This window comes from Cervus elaphus, chromosome 11 (genome assembly GCF_910594005.1).
Source record: "Cervus elaphus chromosome 11, mCerEla1.1, whole genome shotgun sequence".
Taxonomy (NCBI): domain Eukaryota; kingdom Metazoa; phylum Chordata; class Mammalia; order Artiodactyla; family Cervidae; genus Cervus; species Cervus elaphus.
In genome coordinates this window covers 7,474,970-7,490,628 of record NC_057825.1, presented here as the reverse complement: position 1 = coordinate 7,490,628, position 15,659 = coordinate 7,474,970, and the positions used below count along the sequence as shown (strand labels likewise).

At 51.2% G+C, this 15,659-nt stretch overlaps 1 protein-coding gene across 2 annotated transcripts in view; it reads left to right on the top strand.

Moving 5' to 3' along the window:
• Positions 1–15,617, top strand: part of NUP188 (nucleoporin 188) — a 42,142-nt gene extending 26,525 nt beyond the window's left edge. The window contains exons 19-44 of one of the 2 annotated variants that reach the window (XM_043916645.1): positions 16–92; positions 786–900; positions 2,242–2,362; positions 2,474–2,540; positions 3,217–3,345; positions 3,653–3,792; positions 4,602–4,708; positions 5,708–5,914; positions 6,032–6,201; positions 6,711–6,780; positions 7,176–7,243; positions 7,676–7,871; positions 9,522–9,599; positions 9,893–9,978; positions 10,164–10,309; positions 10,573–10,754; positions 11,705–11,908; positions 12,056–12,148; positions 12,526–12,684; positions 12,921–13,058; positions 13,672–13,746; positions 13,839–14,072; positions 14,178–14,309; positions 14,543–14,616; positions 14,761–14,890; positions 15,009–15,617. In XM_043916645.1, the coding sequence (XP_043772580.1) occupies positions 16–92; positions 786–900; positions 2,242–2,362; positions 2,474–2,540; positions 3,217–3,345; positions 3,653–3,792; positions 4,602–4,708; positions 5,708–5,914; positions 6,032–6,201; positions 6,711–6,780; positions 7,176–7,243; positions 7,676–7,871; positions 9,522–9,599; positions 9,893–9,978; positions 10,164–10,309; positions 10,573–10,754; positions 11,705–11,908; positions 12,056–12,148; positions 12,526–12,684; positions 12,921–13,058; positions 13,672–13,746; positions 13,839–14,072; positions 14,178–14,309; positions 14,543–14,616; positions 14,761–14,890; positions 15,009–15,185 (3,375 nt within the window). In that variant the 3' untranslated portion in view covers positions 15,186–15,617. The remainder of the gene's footprint in view (positions 1–15; positions 93–785; positions 901–2,241; positions 2,363–2,473; positions 2,541–3,216; positions 3,346–3,652; positions 3,793–4,601; positions 4,709–5,707; positions 5,915–6,031; positions 6,202–6,710; positions 6,781–7,175; positions 7,244–7,675; positions 7,872–9,521; positions 9,600–9,892; positions 9,979–10,163; positions 10,310–10,572; positions 10,755–11,704; positions 11,909–12,055; positions 12,149–12,525; positions 12,685–12,920; positions 13,059–13,671; positions 13,747–13,838; positions 14,073–14,177; positions 14,310–14,542; positions 14,617–14,760; positions 14,891–15,008) is intronic. The other variant, XM_043916646.1, reaches the window with a different exon arrangement.
• Positions 15,618–15,659: the final 42 nt, after the last annotated feature.

Below are 15,659 nucleotides of genomic sequence, written 5' to 3'. Positions count from 1 at the left end.
CTTTTCCCTCCCCAGGTCTGGACTGATCTTCTTCACACAGGCTTCTTGCCTTTCGTGGCTCACCAGGTCTCCAACATGAGTCAGATGATCAGGTGAGCCAAGTCTTGGGGTAGAGTGTACTCCCGGGGAGTGTCACTTACATTTCAGATCTCAGCTAGCTTCATTGGTTTTAAAGGTCTTCTCTGTGCCTGTGTATTCTGCTGCTTGCCTTTTCAGTCCTCTCACCAGAAATGAGTCAGGATGAGGCGAAGGAGGTGATGGGACTTGGGGCACAGAGGCTCTTTCCTTAGGTGAGCACTGATGGCTCACAGTCTTTAAAGCTGAGGGAGAGAGGTATTTCTCACCCAACAGCAACCACCTTAGACATGTGGAAGTTAACTTTCTAGTCTAGAGAATCCAGGGGTGTCTGGATCCAGAGGCTCAACTTCCCCTCAGAGGTCACTCTACTTTTCTGTGTTTCATGGCCATGCAAGCTTGCTGATGGACCAGTTATTAATACACAGGCTCCATCTTACTACCTGAGCATTCTCTCCTTGCTCTCTCTTGCTTATAAAGCAAACATGCTTGCTTCATGTTTATTTGATTTTTCACTTTAGAGATTGTATATCAGTAAAGTCCTTAATGCTTCCCCTGGTTAATAAGTAGCCTTTGCAGAGCTTTTCCATTTTATGCCCAAGTCATTGAGACAATAACAGGAATTATTATAGTTTATTGAAATTGAGATTATAGTTTTTATTGAAAGCCTCCTATTGTTTTTTCCCCTTTGTTCCTCTGTTTTTTCCCAGTGCTGAGGGGATGAATGCTGGTGGGTATGGAAACCTCTTGATGAATAGTGAACAGCCCCAGGGCGAGTATGGGGTCACTATTGCCTTTCTGCGCTTGATCACCACTCTTGTCAAGGTAAGATCTCATCAGATAGAAGCATCTGAAATAGTTTTCCTATATCCTGCTACTGTAGTCATTTGTTTGCAGGCGTTTAACAGTTGTCCTGAAGTTACAGTGATAGCAGTCTCTGTGTCCTGACTGTGGTGTGACTTTATAGTAGATGCTTCATCTTTGTTAACTTATTTAATAATCAGAGTCCGTACAGCATAATGCAGTGACTTCATGACATTATTTCTGACAAAGCCCAGGGTAATATGTATACATTTCATCATGTCCCAGGATTTACATCATATGTTTACCTCTAAAGTGGAGTTGGGGCTTCCCGCATCGCTTAGTCAATAAAGAATCTGCCTGCGATGCAGAAGACCCAGGTTTGATTCCTGGGTTGGGAAGATCCCCTGGAGAAGTGAACGGCAACCCACTCCAGCATTCTTGCCTGGAGAATCCCATGGACAGAGGAGCCTAGCAGGCTATAGTCTATGGGGTCGCAAGAATCGGAAACGACTGAGCGACTAAGCACACAGAAAGTGTAGTTGCACAGTGTGATACAGCTTGTCCTATGCAAGGTGCGCTCTGATGTTTTCTGACAAGCTGATCTCACAGTCCAGTAATGAATCACAGCTCTGGTTGAAAAATACTTGTGTAGCATGGATTTGGGGGTCAAAATTAGGTTTACCTTTCAGGTTGACCACTGAATAGCTGTATGACCTTGGACAAGTATTAAATTTCTTAGCACCTCTCTGAACTGGTGAGATAAATGATCTCTACCTCACGGAGTTGAGAATGCTCAGCATGTGTGCTGCTTGCAAGAATCAGTCAATGAACGCTTAAACAGAAACGGTTCTGTGTAGAGATAGGGAAGTAGATATGTTTATATAAAGAAATATCACTTTTAAGATAAGGAAGCTGACGGTAACAAGTAATATTAGGACAAAGAATTTTGAATATCAGATCTCCTTTCTGATATTTGAGTGATGGGATAGAATTTAGAGGATGTTTGGTGATCATGACAGTAAACCTGGATTTTTCCATTGTCAACAATCTTGTATCCTCTGTGTTTAAGATGGACCTCTCTCCTGCTCAGGTTTAGCCTTCATCTTTCTCTTTCTTGTAAGTGCCTTTTATGATACTGTCACATTGTCTTTTTAGTCCCTTTCTCTATTCTAGGGAAGCCTATGACTTGGATTCAGTTGAACTAGAGTATTCTGATGTTTGTTGTTTTTTGCCCCCCCCCCCCCCCCCATAGCCAAGGTTTGCCCAGATTTCTGTTGGATCTGTGGTCTTGGAGTCAAATCTCTAGTGATAAAGTGACTTATCCTTAAGTGGCATATGCCCTCACGGCAAGGTTTCTTATAGGGGCAGCTTGGTAGTACCCAGAGCCAAGGGCTGGTGCCTTGTGTCATGTTTGTGCTGAAGGAGATGCTGCCAAGTTACCACAAGTGGCGCTACAACTCCCATGGTGTGAGAGAACAGATTGGTAAGGAGAACGTGGGCAGCAAAGATGGGAGGCTCCCTGGACATCTTTCTTTCTTGGGATAAGGGTCATTACACGAGGTCACATCACTCCTATGTCTTTTCTGGAGTCCAGGTTGCCTGATCCTGGAGCTGATTCATTCAATACTGAACCTGTGCCATGAGACAGACCTGCACAGCAGGTAGGAGGGGAGATTTCTAGTGCTTGGTACTTTGAGATGCTGCCACTCAGCAAGGGAAGACTCGGGCTTCTGCTGTGCACAGCTGGCTCGTTCTTCCAGAGAACTCAGTTTGGTTGGGCCCAGAGTTCAGTGTTCTTGGGGTTCTGATTTGCTTTCCACCAGCCTTTTTCTCCTTTATCCCTCTGAAGAGAGAAGAGCAAATGAAGTGGAAACAAGGTTGTTCCCAGTGAAATTATACACGTGCTTTATATGATCTTTACAAAAGCTGTGTATGTTCATAGAGAAATAGGGCAAGATGGCCTTCATAAACCTATTTCCCAGAGATGGCTATTAACAAGTTAACATGTATCTTCTAGGTTTTTTTTCCTCTGCTTGTACTTAATCTTTTGTAACTGTATTTCCATGCCACTACATACAGATCTGTCTTGTTTTAGTGGTTCCATGCATTCCACTCTATGGATTAATGGTGATTCGTTTCAGTAAGCATTTTCATTAATCGATGGATATTTAGATGGTTTCTCAGGGTCTGTTTAAGGAAAGGAATCAGAGTGGCTTCCTCTGGCAGAGAGCTGATTTGTATCACTGATGTCCAGTTGGTTAGATTAGGACAATATCCTTTACTTCTAGTAATAAATTTGATGGCTCCCCGGTAACTCGGAAAGTGTCTGTCTTCCAGTCACACCCCCAGCCTGCAGTCTCTCTGCATCTGCAGCTTGGCCTACACGGAAGCAGGACAGACAGTGATCAATATCATGGGCATCGGTGTGGACACCATCGACATGGTCATGGCTGCTCAGCCCCGCAGGTAGGCCTTCCTGTCCACTTTCCCCCGTGTATCTTTATCGTGCCTGCATGTTGTAAAAACTGGAGTTTAAGAAAGACAGTCTTGTTCTTCCTAGGATGTAGCCTTTGTATAACCTACTAGCTGCTGTGTAGACTGGCACATAGCAAAGGGAGTTGATTCTGCCTCCTCTCTCTTAGTTTGGACTGGGGCCTCTAAAAGAAGCTGTTGAATTCTGGGATTGTTGTTGGAATCTAATTCATGAAAGCACATGTGTTGCGAATGAAGTCATGTTGTCTGAATTAACTTTGGTTTCCATTTGGCACCCTAGCGATGGGGCAGAGGGCCAGGGCCAGGGCCAGCTGCTGATCAAGACAGTGAAACTGGCATTCTCCGTCACCAACAATGTCATCCGGCTGAAACCGCCTTCTAATGTGGTGTCCCCTCTGGAACAGGCTCTCACACAGCATGGTATGTATTTTTCTTCTAATCAGCAGCATTTCTGCCCATAAATACATACTGCAGGCTGTGTTTTAGGTCAACAGTATTTTCTGATGAACTCTTTGAGGAAATTTGGTAATGATCGCCAGCTGGAGTTAGAAATGACTGTATTATACTTGATGTCTGCCTCCTAGTGGTGATAGAATAATAGTAAAGAATACATGTTCAGGGTATCTTGGTTAAAATTCTGGCTCCAACCAGCTTTGACCTTGGTCACCTTATTTTAACAACTGTGCCTCAGATTTCTCGTCTATAAAATGGGGATAGTTGCAGTATCTACCTTGTAAGATCATAATGAACTTTCAATTACTACCTGTAAAACTTGGTACCTAGTTAGTGTTGACTGTTATTACTCTTTGGCTTTAAACTACTCATTTAATCTCTTTGGAACCCGGTTTCCTCATTTTCAAGTAGGCATTTGGACAACATCTATGACCTTTTTCTAGCTATATCATTTGGGGATTTTTATGATTTTTTGCATTTAGTGCCATGTTATATATAATGTGATGTCTTTTTTCTAACCTGTTTGTTAAAAGACTATTTTTTAAAAAATATCTAATTCTGCTTGTAATGTATTGGATTGAGCTATTTATCCCCAATCCTGCCTGTCTCCTTGGCTACCGAAGAAAGAGAATGACAGGGCCACCTGCATTGCTTGGGCCCTCCAAGTAGTCGAGAGTAAATTCCTTCATGTATGTGAGCTTTCTGAACAGAAACCTCTCCTAAGATCTTGAATTAGGCAAACTTTGGTGTCTGAACTATTTCCTGTACTTCTTCAGGTGCCCATGGGAACAACCTTATTGCTGTTCTTGCCAAATACATCTATCACAAACACGACCCAGCTCTGCCTCGTCTTGCCATCCAGCTGCTAAAACGTCTGGCCACGGTAGGATCCCACCTAATAAGTCAAGGCCCCAGAAAACTGACTTTGTGCTTGAGAACAGTCTTTCTTCTAAGAGATGTAACTGACTTGGACTTTTAAAGTGATGTAGCCATAGACATACACTCACTCACACACTTTTTTTTTCCTGATTATAAAAGACATACATACTCATTTTAAAATATTTATTTAAATGTTACAGATAAACTTTTACAGAAAATTAAGGTCTCCTCTAATATCTCCTTATTCTAAGAATTCCTGTGAACAGATTGGTACGCATTGCTCCAGGTTTGTTATTATCCATGCTTATATATTAAAGGATGTTTAGTGTGAGCTTTTGTTCTTTTCAAAAGCAGAATTCCACAATACATACTGTTTTGTGACTAGCTTTCTTCACTTAACACCATATCCTGCAGCCTTGCCATGTGGGCACATTGGGATCCACCTCATTCTCTGATGCTTGTATGGTATGCCATAGCATGGATGGGTCCTAACTTATTTAGGCTATTTTCTGTCTTACTGTTAAATAGTGCTGTAGTGAACATTCCTATCCACAGAACTCTGTAAACTTTTGTTTACAATTCATAAAAATTAGTTAGATGTTAGTTAGATGTTAACGAACATTTAAATTTTTATTAGATATTTTGAAATTAGCCTCCAGAAAGGATGTAATAGTTTATACTCCTAAAACCTAAGTCTTGTATCCTTGCTGCAGTGACTTCACCAGTTTTTTAATCTTTGCTAATCTAATAGGCAAATCAGTGTTATCTTTTTAAAAAAATCTTTACGTTTATTTAACCGTAGAGAGGTTATGCATCTTTTTATGTTGATTACTATTTTCTCTGGGAATCATGGTGCACCTTTTGCTGTAGTTTGGTGTGATGTCCCTTTCCGCCAGACCTGTCCATCTGGACGTTGCCCTCTCTGGCAATTCCCAAGAGTTCTTCAGCCTGTTGCGGTTTTTCTGGAGGTGGAGCTCTACCTGTGTGTCCCGGTCTCCCCCAGGTGGCCCCCATGTCAGTGTATGCCTGCCTGGGCAGTGATGCAGCTGCCATCCGAGATGCCTTCCTGACCCGACTGCAGAGCAAGATTGAGGATATGCGCATCAAAGTCATGATTCTGGAATTCCTCACGGTTGCCGTAGAGACGCAGCCAGGCCTCATTGAACTATTTCTGAATCTGGAGGTGAAGGATGGCAGTGATGGCTCCAAGGTGAGCCTGCACCTTGGTTGAAGCTGGGAAATGGCCCTCTGGGAGGTGGGTGCTGGACTCCGCGGGTCTGGCTGTGGGCGGAAGCTGTGGGCCTGAGCTCTCACTGTCCCTCTGCAGGAATTCAGCCTCGGGGTGTGGAGCTGTCTCCACGCGGTGCTGGAGCTGATCAGTTCCCAGCAGCAGGACCGCTATTGGTGCCCCCCCCTGCTGCACCGGGCGGCCATCGCCTTTTTGCACGCCCTGTGGCAGGACCGGCGGGACAGTGCCATGCTGGTCCTCAGAACCAAGTGAGTCTGACTCCAGAAATAACTTCGTCTCCGGAGTGCGTGTCCTTATCTGTAAGATGAGGGGCCAGTCATTCTGGGAGGTTGGTTGTGAGAGGTCATGCTTAAAGGTGCTTCATGCTTGCATCATTGTGTGGGAGTTACTCTCTTTTTAAAACTGACCCAGCAGGTGTAATCTTTACGCTGATGTGTTTACCTTAGAGTTCCCACCTTTCAAGTTCCCGCTTTCTGCCAACCCCCAAAGCCATTGTTCACAAGGAACAGTAGAGTCAGATGAGGGTGACTTGCTCGAGCCGTTTAACTGAATGGAACACGCTTTACTCTGGGTCCCTGTTTTGTCCATGGAACCCCTTTCTGTTTATGTGTTATGATAGGAACAGGTGACCTGTGCCGCAGATGTTAGGGTTGGAACTGAGAAACTGTGGAGAGGTGACCACCAAGGGGAGGTGGAAAGAGGAGGAAAAGGGCTGTGTGAGAGAAAGTGTGATTTCTGACATGTATTTTCTTTTCAGACCCAAGTTTTGGGAGAATCTAACGAGTCCGCTATTTGGTACACTTTCTCCTCCCTCGGAAACATCTGAGGTGAGTGGTGAAAGGAGGGACAGTGGCGGAGAGGCCCTGGGAGTGAAGGCTGGGCTGAGACTGGGCTGTGGAAAATGTCTACCCCCATCTGACTATAAACGACCAGCACGTTTTCTTCACCTGAAACTTCTTTCTCAGAGAAGCATCTGTCTCCTCTCCTTTGAGGTCTTGCTTTTGGGAAGGAGGGTGGCATGCCCTGCTCTCTTGGTGGCTCTCTGGTCCCCACTCACTTGGAGACATTGTGGACCTGACACTTCTGCTCTTGCAAGTTAGATGCCCACTCGCTAGGGAACGTGCTTGCTTGTTTGCTAGTGCCGGTCCCTGCTCTGTCCCACATGGGAGGGAGGGGCCCCAGGGGAGAGGTTCTCACGACTCTGTGCTCTCCCCCTCTGCAGCCCAGCATCCTGGAAACCTGTGCCCTAATCATGAAGATAATTTGCTTGGAGATATACTATGTAGTTAAGTGAGTCCTTTCCCCTTTTGAGACTTTAATCAGAGGTTTGTGGCGGGGGGACCCATGGAGTCTACTGCTGAGGGCATGGCTGTATGATCCCAGGCAGAGGAGAGAGCTGGTTTGGAGCCATTTCTGGAGGGCCACCGATCCATGTCCCTGGCCAGTCCATTGATGGCATTTATGATTGTCAGAAAGAGTGATTGTGAAGCAAACTCCTTGTGCTCGGGATTTTATGGAGAAGGAACCCTGGAAAAGGCCTCAGCCTAACCCATTATGTTGAGCAAGAAGTGTGAGCCCCACACACTGGAGCTGATCCGGAGCCGTCTGCCTTTAAGCCCATGTGAGGTTGCTTTCTCTGCCTCAACAAGGGTCAGTGCCCATCACACTCCCATCTGCTTTTCAAACCTAACTGTAGGTCTTATTTTTTTCCCGACACCCTAGGGGCTCATTAGACCAGTCATTAAAAGATACACTCAAGAAATTTTCCAGCGAGAAGCGCTTTGCCTACTGGTCGGGGTACGTCAAGTCCTTGGCAGCTCACATGGCCGACACCGAGGGCAGCAGCTGCACCTCCCTGGTGGAGTGTCAGATGCTGGTCTCCGCCTGGAGGATGTTTCTCATCATCGCCACCAGTCACGTAAGAACCTCCTGGGGCGAGTTTTGGCTTTGGTATCCTAGCAATGATATGCTGGGATGCTTAGCAGATACAGCCCCTTGGGCTAAAGAATGATCACGGTTTTTCTCTAAGAGCTAAAATGTAACAGGTTCTGTGCCAAATGTGGGGTGCTTGAAGGCTTTTTGGCCAGCAAGGGGCCCTTAAGGAAAGTGCAGAGAAGGCATTATTTAAATCCCTTCAGATGTTCATAAAAGCCTCCTGTAGCTAACTTTGTGGACCTAGCGAGGTCTTGGGGACCCCTTCCGTCATCCACCTCTTGTGCACATGGATAATTGCCTCTCAACTGTGTGCCCTGGGGACGCTGGGTAAATATATTTGTTGACTGGTCAGCAGGTAGCTATAATGGCTGCAGCAGCACCCTCTAGAGAACAGTGGTTTTTGTTGGTTCTAGAAACTGTATTCCTTGGTGTTCTTAGAAAAAGAACAGAGGCCATTGTCTCTGCAGTGTGTCTACAGAGCATTGGTTTTTAGCGCATTGATGTTTGGGAAGAATTTGCATTTTTCCTTGGCTTTTCTTTTGTGTGTGCTTTGACAACATCTTGCTGTATAGTAAGGACTTGATATTGACGTGCTTTGCCCTAGGGAATCCAAATTAGGATCTTGACTTTATAACTTCAGCTTAACAGATACCCTTTGTTCCAGGCACACTCTTATATCTTCCACGACTTGTTCTCTAGTGCCTGACTGTCCACACCTTGGAGGTGGGCTGTGACATGGTGGTTTTGGACCCCTGATACTATAGACACACCAAAAGGCTCAGTCGTCTCTGGGGAATTTATGTGTCACCTTTTAGGTCTAAACAGGGCAGCAGTTCTTGATTTGCAGCTCTGAAAATCCCACCAACATCTTTTCCCCTAGGAAACCTGTTTTGGTTTTGTCTAGGATATTGATCATCTTTTCATCCATTTAATGGATATTAATGGAATGCTTACTGTATGCCAGGCATTGGGATACAGCAGTGAATAAGACAGATACGGTCTTTGATCTCTTGTGGGGTGGCCCATGAGAGAAGCACATTGTAAACAAATTTACAAAGGAATATAGTTCGGGATTATGATATTTCACGGTGAAGGAAATAACTCGGATGCTATGGTAGGGAATGCTAAAGGAGGGTAGGAGTAGTCAGGAGGCCCTCTAAGGAAGTACTGTTCACACTGAGGCCTGAGTGTGCGAGGAGGCTTCTAGATGATGCTCTGGGCAGTCAGAGTCACAGTGCAGAGGCCCAGAAGTGGGAAGAGCTGAGCCTTTTCACAGAGGTGGAAGGGGGCCAGTAGGGTTGGCCAGTTGAGTGAGCACAGTGGGGATGATACCAAAATCAGGTACCAGATCCTCAGGGTTGCCCAGGCCTCGTGGAGGGGTTGGTGTTTCCAGAAGGGTTGCACTGGGAAGCCTCAAAAGGTCTGAGCAGAGGAAGGATGTTTTTGGGGAGGGGGTGAACGAACCTGAGCTTCTTGGTTCTGACCATGGCTAAGCAGGACCTAGAAACATCAGGGCCCTTGAGTCTCATTTTAACCAAGGAGACAGTGACCAGTTGCCTGACAGAGGACCCCATCTTTCTTGGCTTCTGAAGTTTGGGAAATTTTCCTCACTGACCTTCCTGTCCCTTTGCAGGCGGAGATAACGCACCTGACGGACTCTGCAGTGCGTCGCCAGCTCTTTCTTGACGTGCTCGAGGGGACCAAGGCGTTAGTAAGTGTGTCTGGGAGAGTTTCCGTTCCTCCCAGGGAGATGGCCTCCGCAGTCAAATAGCAGCTCCTAAGCTTGTAGCCGTGCAAGTGGTCAGATCACTCAGGTGACCCAAGGCTGTGGTGCCAGGCAGAGTCTGCTACTGCTGGGCCAGCCCCTGGCCCCTTCCCCATGCCCACCCCTGTGAGCGCGCTGCCAGGAGAGAGAGGCTTGGGGCCGCAAGGGCCTGTGTACAGTGCTCCCAGCTTCCCAGGGCGTCAGCCCCCAGGATGCTGATTATGCCATCTCCCCCTCAGCTCCTTGTCCCTGCCTCCGTGAACTGCCTCCGCCTCGGCTCCATGATGTGCACCCTGCTGCTTATTCTCCTCCGGCAGTGGAAGAGGTGAGCCTGGCCAGGAGGGACAGCTTCTCCCACCCTCCTCACCGGCCCCACCTTGGGTTTCGGGACTTAAGCAGACCTCTGATGAGAGGCGTGCTGCCCCACGGGCATCCTGAAGGGAGCGGGGCTGTGTGTGGTCTTTCTGTGAGGTGTGTTCCATCTCCCTCTCCACTCTGTGCTGTGTCCAGAGAGTTAGGGTCTGTGGATGAAATTCTCGGGCCCCTGACGGAGATCCTGGAGGGAGTGCTGCAGGCAGACCAGCAGCTCATGGAGAAGACCAAGGCCAAGGTGTTCTCGGCGTTCATCACGGTGCTGCAGATGAAGGAGATGAGAGGTGAGGGGGGCAGGGAGTGAGGGGCAAGGCTTCCTCTGCGTCAGAGCTGGGGTTGTTCCTCTGAAGCTTGAGTTTTCAGTCCTGGGACTCTGGTCTTCATGAAAGCTCTTTGTCTCCTCCCCTCCCACTGGCTGACGCACTTCCTCTTAGCACCCTATGCTCTCAGCCGCCTGCCTGGGACAGACGAACGAGTTGGGTCGCCTGCCTGGGACAGACGAACGAGTTGGGCAGCGTGACAGAGTCCCCTCCCGTGTCCTTTGCAGTGAATGACATCCCCCAGTACTCCCAGCTGGTGCTGAACGTCTGCGAGACCCTTCAGGAAGAGGTGATCGCACTTTTTGACCAGACCCGCCACAGCCTGGCGGCGGGCAGTGCCACCGAGGACAAGGACAGCATGGAGACTGACGACTGCTCCCGGCTCCGGCATAAGGACCAGCGGGATGGGGTGAGGGGGCGCCCTGGGAGTCGGTGTGTCCTGCCCACTTGCATCCCCAGTTGTGAACTGCTGCCTGCTCTGGGCCAGGCCCGGGGTAGTGAGTGAACAACACAGTCACAGCCTGACAGGGAAAGTTAACAAACCAGATTGTGCAGAGATGTGTCAGAATTCCATTGTGGCAAGTGTTGCAGAGGGGAAACACAGAGTGTGCCCTGTGAGGTTCTCACCTCATCTAGGGATTCGGAGAGAAAGCACCCTTTCAGCAGTGACCTGGGCATTGGTAGAGCTGGCAGGCCACGGGAGCAGGGGGATTTGGGTGGCGAGAACCGCATGTGCTGAGCTGTGGGAGAGAGTCATGTGGTGTGAGCCATGGTCAACTGAGGCCTGGAAAGCCGGGGGCTGGATGACCAGTAGCCTTTTCAGGATCTTTATTCTGGGTGCTAAGTGAAACAGGAAACCATGTAAGGATTTTAAGTTAGGGAGAAAAATGATGAGATTTGTATGTTAGAAAGCCTGCTAGATGTATTAATAGTATAGAACAGTGTTTTTCAAGCTGTGGGTCAGGACCTATTCATGGATCTTGGCTCATTTGATTATAACCTGCATTTTCTAAATGAAGTAGAATAAAATGTAGAAGAAAATCGCAGGATTCCCTGCGATCCCTTGTTTTGCAGGGAATAGAAGTAGGTACTCTTTAATGAAAACATGTAAGTATGCGTATACTGCAGCACAGTATGGGTTACTCTGGGTGGCTCATGGCCATTAAGTGTGAAAAGCCACTGGGCTGAAGAACGGAGTAGAGAGGATCTGGAGAGAAGGAGGGATCATTTAGGAGGTGAGCGCAGTTGTACAGTTAGAGGGGAGCTCGCTTTGACCCCACGTGGCGTGGGTGACCTGTTCCTCTCCTTCTTCCCCGGCGCTGCCTCCTTCCCTCTCACTGTCTCTGCCCCTGGGCCCAGCAGGTCTGTGTCCTGGGCCTGCACCTGGCCAAGGAGTTGTGTGAGGTGGATGAGGACGGGGACTCGTGGCTGCAGGTGACCCGCCGGCTCCCCATCCTGCCGACCCTCTTCACCACCCTGGAGGTGAGCCTTCGCGTGAAGCAGAACCTGCACTTCACCGAGGCAGCGCTGCATCTGCTCCTCACCCTGGCCCGCACCCAGCAGGTAGGCGGCAGGCGGAGGAGCGGCTGGGCTTGTGCTGGTGGGTGCTGATGCCGCCCGGGGTTCTCCCAGCTTGAGAGCCCCCCACCCTGCCCCGGGGCGGGCGGCTGCAACGACAGCGTCGTTTCATCCTGCGTCTTTTCCTCGCAGGGGGCCACGGCCGTGGCTGGAGCTGGCATCACCCAGAGCATTTGTTTGCCTCTCCTGAGTGTGTACCAGCTCAGCAGCAACGGGACAGTGCAGGTGAGTGCCAGGGGCCCACCTCCCCAGGCCCTTTGGTGCTGTCACTGGGCCCAGAAGTTGCTTTCTTGAGAGGCCTAGTTCAGGCACTGAGAATGCAGAGGCCTCCCCAGCCCGGCACTGACTGCTAGCCAGAGAAGCTCACACAGTCAGTGCCCAGCCTGAGCCTGGGGCTGTGGCTTCTCGTATCTCCATCTGGTGCTCTTTCCGTGTAACGCCTGACCTTGGGCTCCCTCTGACCCTGCTGGCGCCCCTTCCAGGAGCTTTTCTCCTGGAAGGAGCCAGGCTTCCTTAGCTGCTGGGTTGCAGGGAAGCCCCAAGGTCCCTGTTAACTGGTTCCTGGGCCCGTGCCGTGATGCTGCCTGCCGTTTGTGTCTCAGACGCCCGGCGCCTCGCGGAAGTCGCTGGACGCCCCCTCTTGGCCTGGTGTCTACCGTCTCTCCATGTCCCTGATGGAGCGGCTCCTCAAGACCCTGCGCTACAATTTCCTGACTGAGGCGCTGGACTTCGTGGGGGTTCACCAGGAGCGGACCTTACAGGTGGGGCCGCCGCGGCGCGGGCTCAGGGCTGCGTGGGGGGGCCCCCACTTCTGAGGTGCCAGGAGGACTGCTGGCCGACAGGCCCCGCGGAGGAAGGGAAACAGTCTGGGATCAGCTCAGGCAGAAGCCTCTTCATCCAGCCACCTGTCACGCCGTCACCTCCGCGTTTGTGGGCCCAGGACTCCCCTTCCTGTGGCAGGGCTGAGTCACCCCACCCTTCCCTGTGTCCCCCCCAGTGCCTCAACGCTGTGAGGACGGTGCAGAGTCTGGCGTGCCTGGAGGAGGCGGACCACACTGTGGGCTTCCTCCTGCAGCTCTCCAGCTTCAGGAAGGAGTGGCACTTCCACCTGCCTCAGCTCATGCGGGATGTCCAGGTGGGGCCTGAGACCAGCTTTTTGGGAGTCTGGGGACAGGTTCAGGGAGAACGGGCAGGGCGTGAAGGGCAGGCCTGTTGCTGGACGTGGCCGTTTTCTTAGGTAGCACAGGCTTGGGTTCACCTTGCTTCCTCTGCAGCGAAGTTTTGCCTCCATAGCACAGGGCGGCCTTATAGGGCGAGAACCTGGGCTCTGTGGCATAGAGCCTGGTTCACATCCCTTAGTGCAGGACTGAGACGGGACCAGCTGGAGGAGCAGGCGGGGAAGGAGCACAGGCTCTGGAGTCAGGCCTGTGGTTGTGTGACCTTGGCCAGGTCACTTCTCACCATTTTCTTCTTCTATAAGAGGGGAAACTGTCCCCATCTAATTTATTTACTTAGGACTTCATACCGTACTTGGTATCTAGCTGGGTTTTGGAAACCGTCCAGGCATCTATTGACCCAAGTCTGGTTGAGCGTGCTTGGTGGCTGTGGGGTTTGGGCCTGGAGGACGCAGGGAGGTGCGGGGGACGCGGGAGAAGGGCGTGGTTTCCGGTCGCGCCCCGCTGGGTGGGTCTGGTCAGCTGGCTGGGGCCGCCCCGCAGACCCCCCTCACCCTCCCCTGTTCGCCGCAGGTGAACCTCGGCTACCTGTGCCAGGCCTGCACCTCCCTCCTGCACAGCCGCAAGATGCTGCAGCACTACCTGCAGGTAACCCAGCCCCCCGCCGCGGCCCACCGCGGGCGGCCTCGCCCCAACTCCTCCGAGCTCCAGCTCTCTGTTGTCTCCCCTCTCCCTGCCAGAACAAAAATGGGGAGGGCATCCCCTCGGCCGTCGGCCCCCGAGCTCAGCGGCCACCCACAGCTGCCCCGGCTGCCCTCTCCTGCTCCTCCTCCAAGCAGCCCGCTCCCGACACAGAGGCCTCGGAGCAGCGGGCCTTGCGCACCGTCCAGTACGGCCTCCTGAGGATCCTCAGCAGGACCCTGGCCGCCCTGCGCCGCTTCACCCCCGATGTCTGCCAGGTCCTGCTGGATCAGGTACTCTGCCCCGCGCCCCAGCCTCCACTGGGCCACCAGGGCTCCGCTCTGCACCCAGAGGTGCCTGGGGGTCTCGCCCTCCATCAGTCTTGTCTTGCTTTGCAGTCCCTGGACCTTGCTGAATACAGCTTCCTGTTTGCCCTGAGCTTCACCACTCCCACCTTTGACTCCGAAGGGGCCCCCTCTTTCGGGACCCTTCTGGCCACCGTGAATGTGGCCCTGAACATGCTTGGAGAGGTGAGTCGGGTATTGTCTGGCCCCTCACCCTAAGCCTTCCTCCCAGCTTTCCACTGCCTAACCACCAATTTGGGCCTGTGTACCCAGCCTGAGCTGACCTGTAAGAACTAGTGACAGTTAACGAGTAACTGATAAAATCACCTAGCTTAGGTCCTGTGAGATGGGAAGGTCTCAGTGACTTGGAGTTGTTACTACTACCTTATTTTTTTAAACCCCCGTTTCTCTTCCTCCAGCTGGACAAGAAAAAGGAGCCTCTCACTCAGGCTGTGGGGCTCAGCACACAAGTGGAAGGGACCAGAACTCTGAAGTGAGAAAGCCCTCCTTCTGGACATTGGTTGGGGGCTGGGGTGGTCTTGGGCCGGCTCTCCTGCATCCCCGCTTCCTGCACACGGCCCACGTGGGCTCTGCAGCAGTGCCCACATCCGCCCGCCTCCCCCCACCCCACCCCCAGGTCGCTCCTGATGTTCACCATGGAGAACTGCTTCTACCTGCTCATCTCCCAGGCGATGCGTTACCTCCGGGACCCGGCTGTGCACCCCCGGGACAAGCAGCGGATGAAGCAGGAGCTCAGCTCAGAGTTGGTAGGAGGGGTGGAGGGCCCTGCCTGCCAGGGTGACCCAGAGGTCCCAGCCCCCCAGTGCCTGGGGCTGCCCTGAGAGGGGGGCCACAGGGCCTCATCAGGGGCTTTTTCTTTTGTAGAGCACTCTCCTCTCCAGCCTCTCCCGCTACTTCCGCAGGGGAGCCCCCAGCTCCCCTGCTGCTGGCGTCCTTCCCTCGCCGCAGGGCAAGTCCACCTCTCTCTCCAAGGTCAGCCCTGAGAGTCAGGAGCCTCTGATCCAGCTGGTGCAGGCCTTTGTCCGACACGTGCAAAGATAGGGCACCGGCCTGCTGCCGCCTGCACTCTGCACCAGCCTGCACGGCAGACCTGGGGAGCGGGGGTACTGCTGGCAGACGGCCTGTCTGGGCCCGAGAGCAGCTCGGCACCCTCCTCAGAGTCGCCGCGACTCCAGCCACCGCCCCGGCGTTATTTTTGTAACAGATCAAGAGGTCAGCAGCAGGGGTGGGGAGCTGTGAGTCTGCTGCACTCACAGTTTCACGTTCAAAATGCCCCTAAAGAGGTGTATTCTCTTCCTTCAAGCATTCCCCACAGCACTTGACCCTGGCCAGGGGAGAGGCGGGGAGCCAGTCACGTGCAGCCAGGAGGCTGTGTGCACGGGTTTGAAAATCTGTTTTCCACACTCTGTTCTTGCAGTTTTTGGTAATACTGTGGTCTATTTATACAAATATTAAAATACTGTTTATACACAACTGTGTGGGTATACTTCCAAGCCCAAGGATTAACCAGCTCTC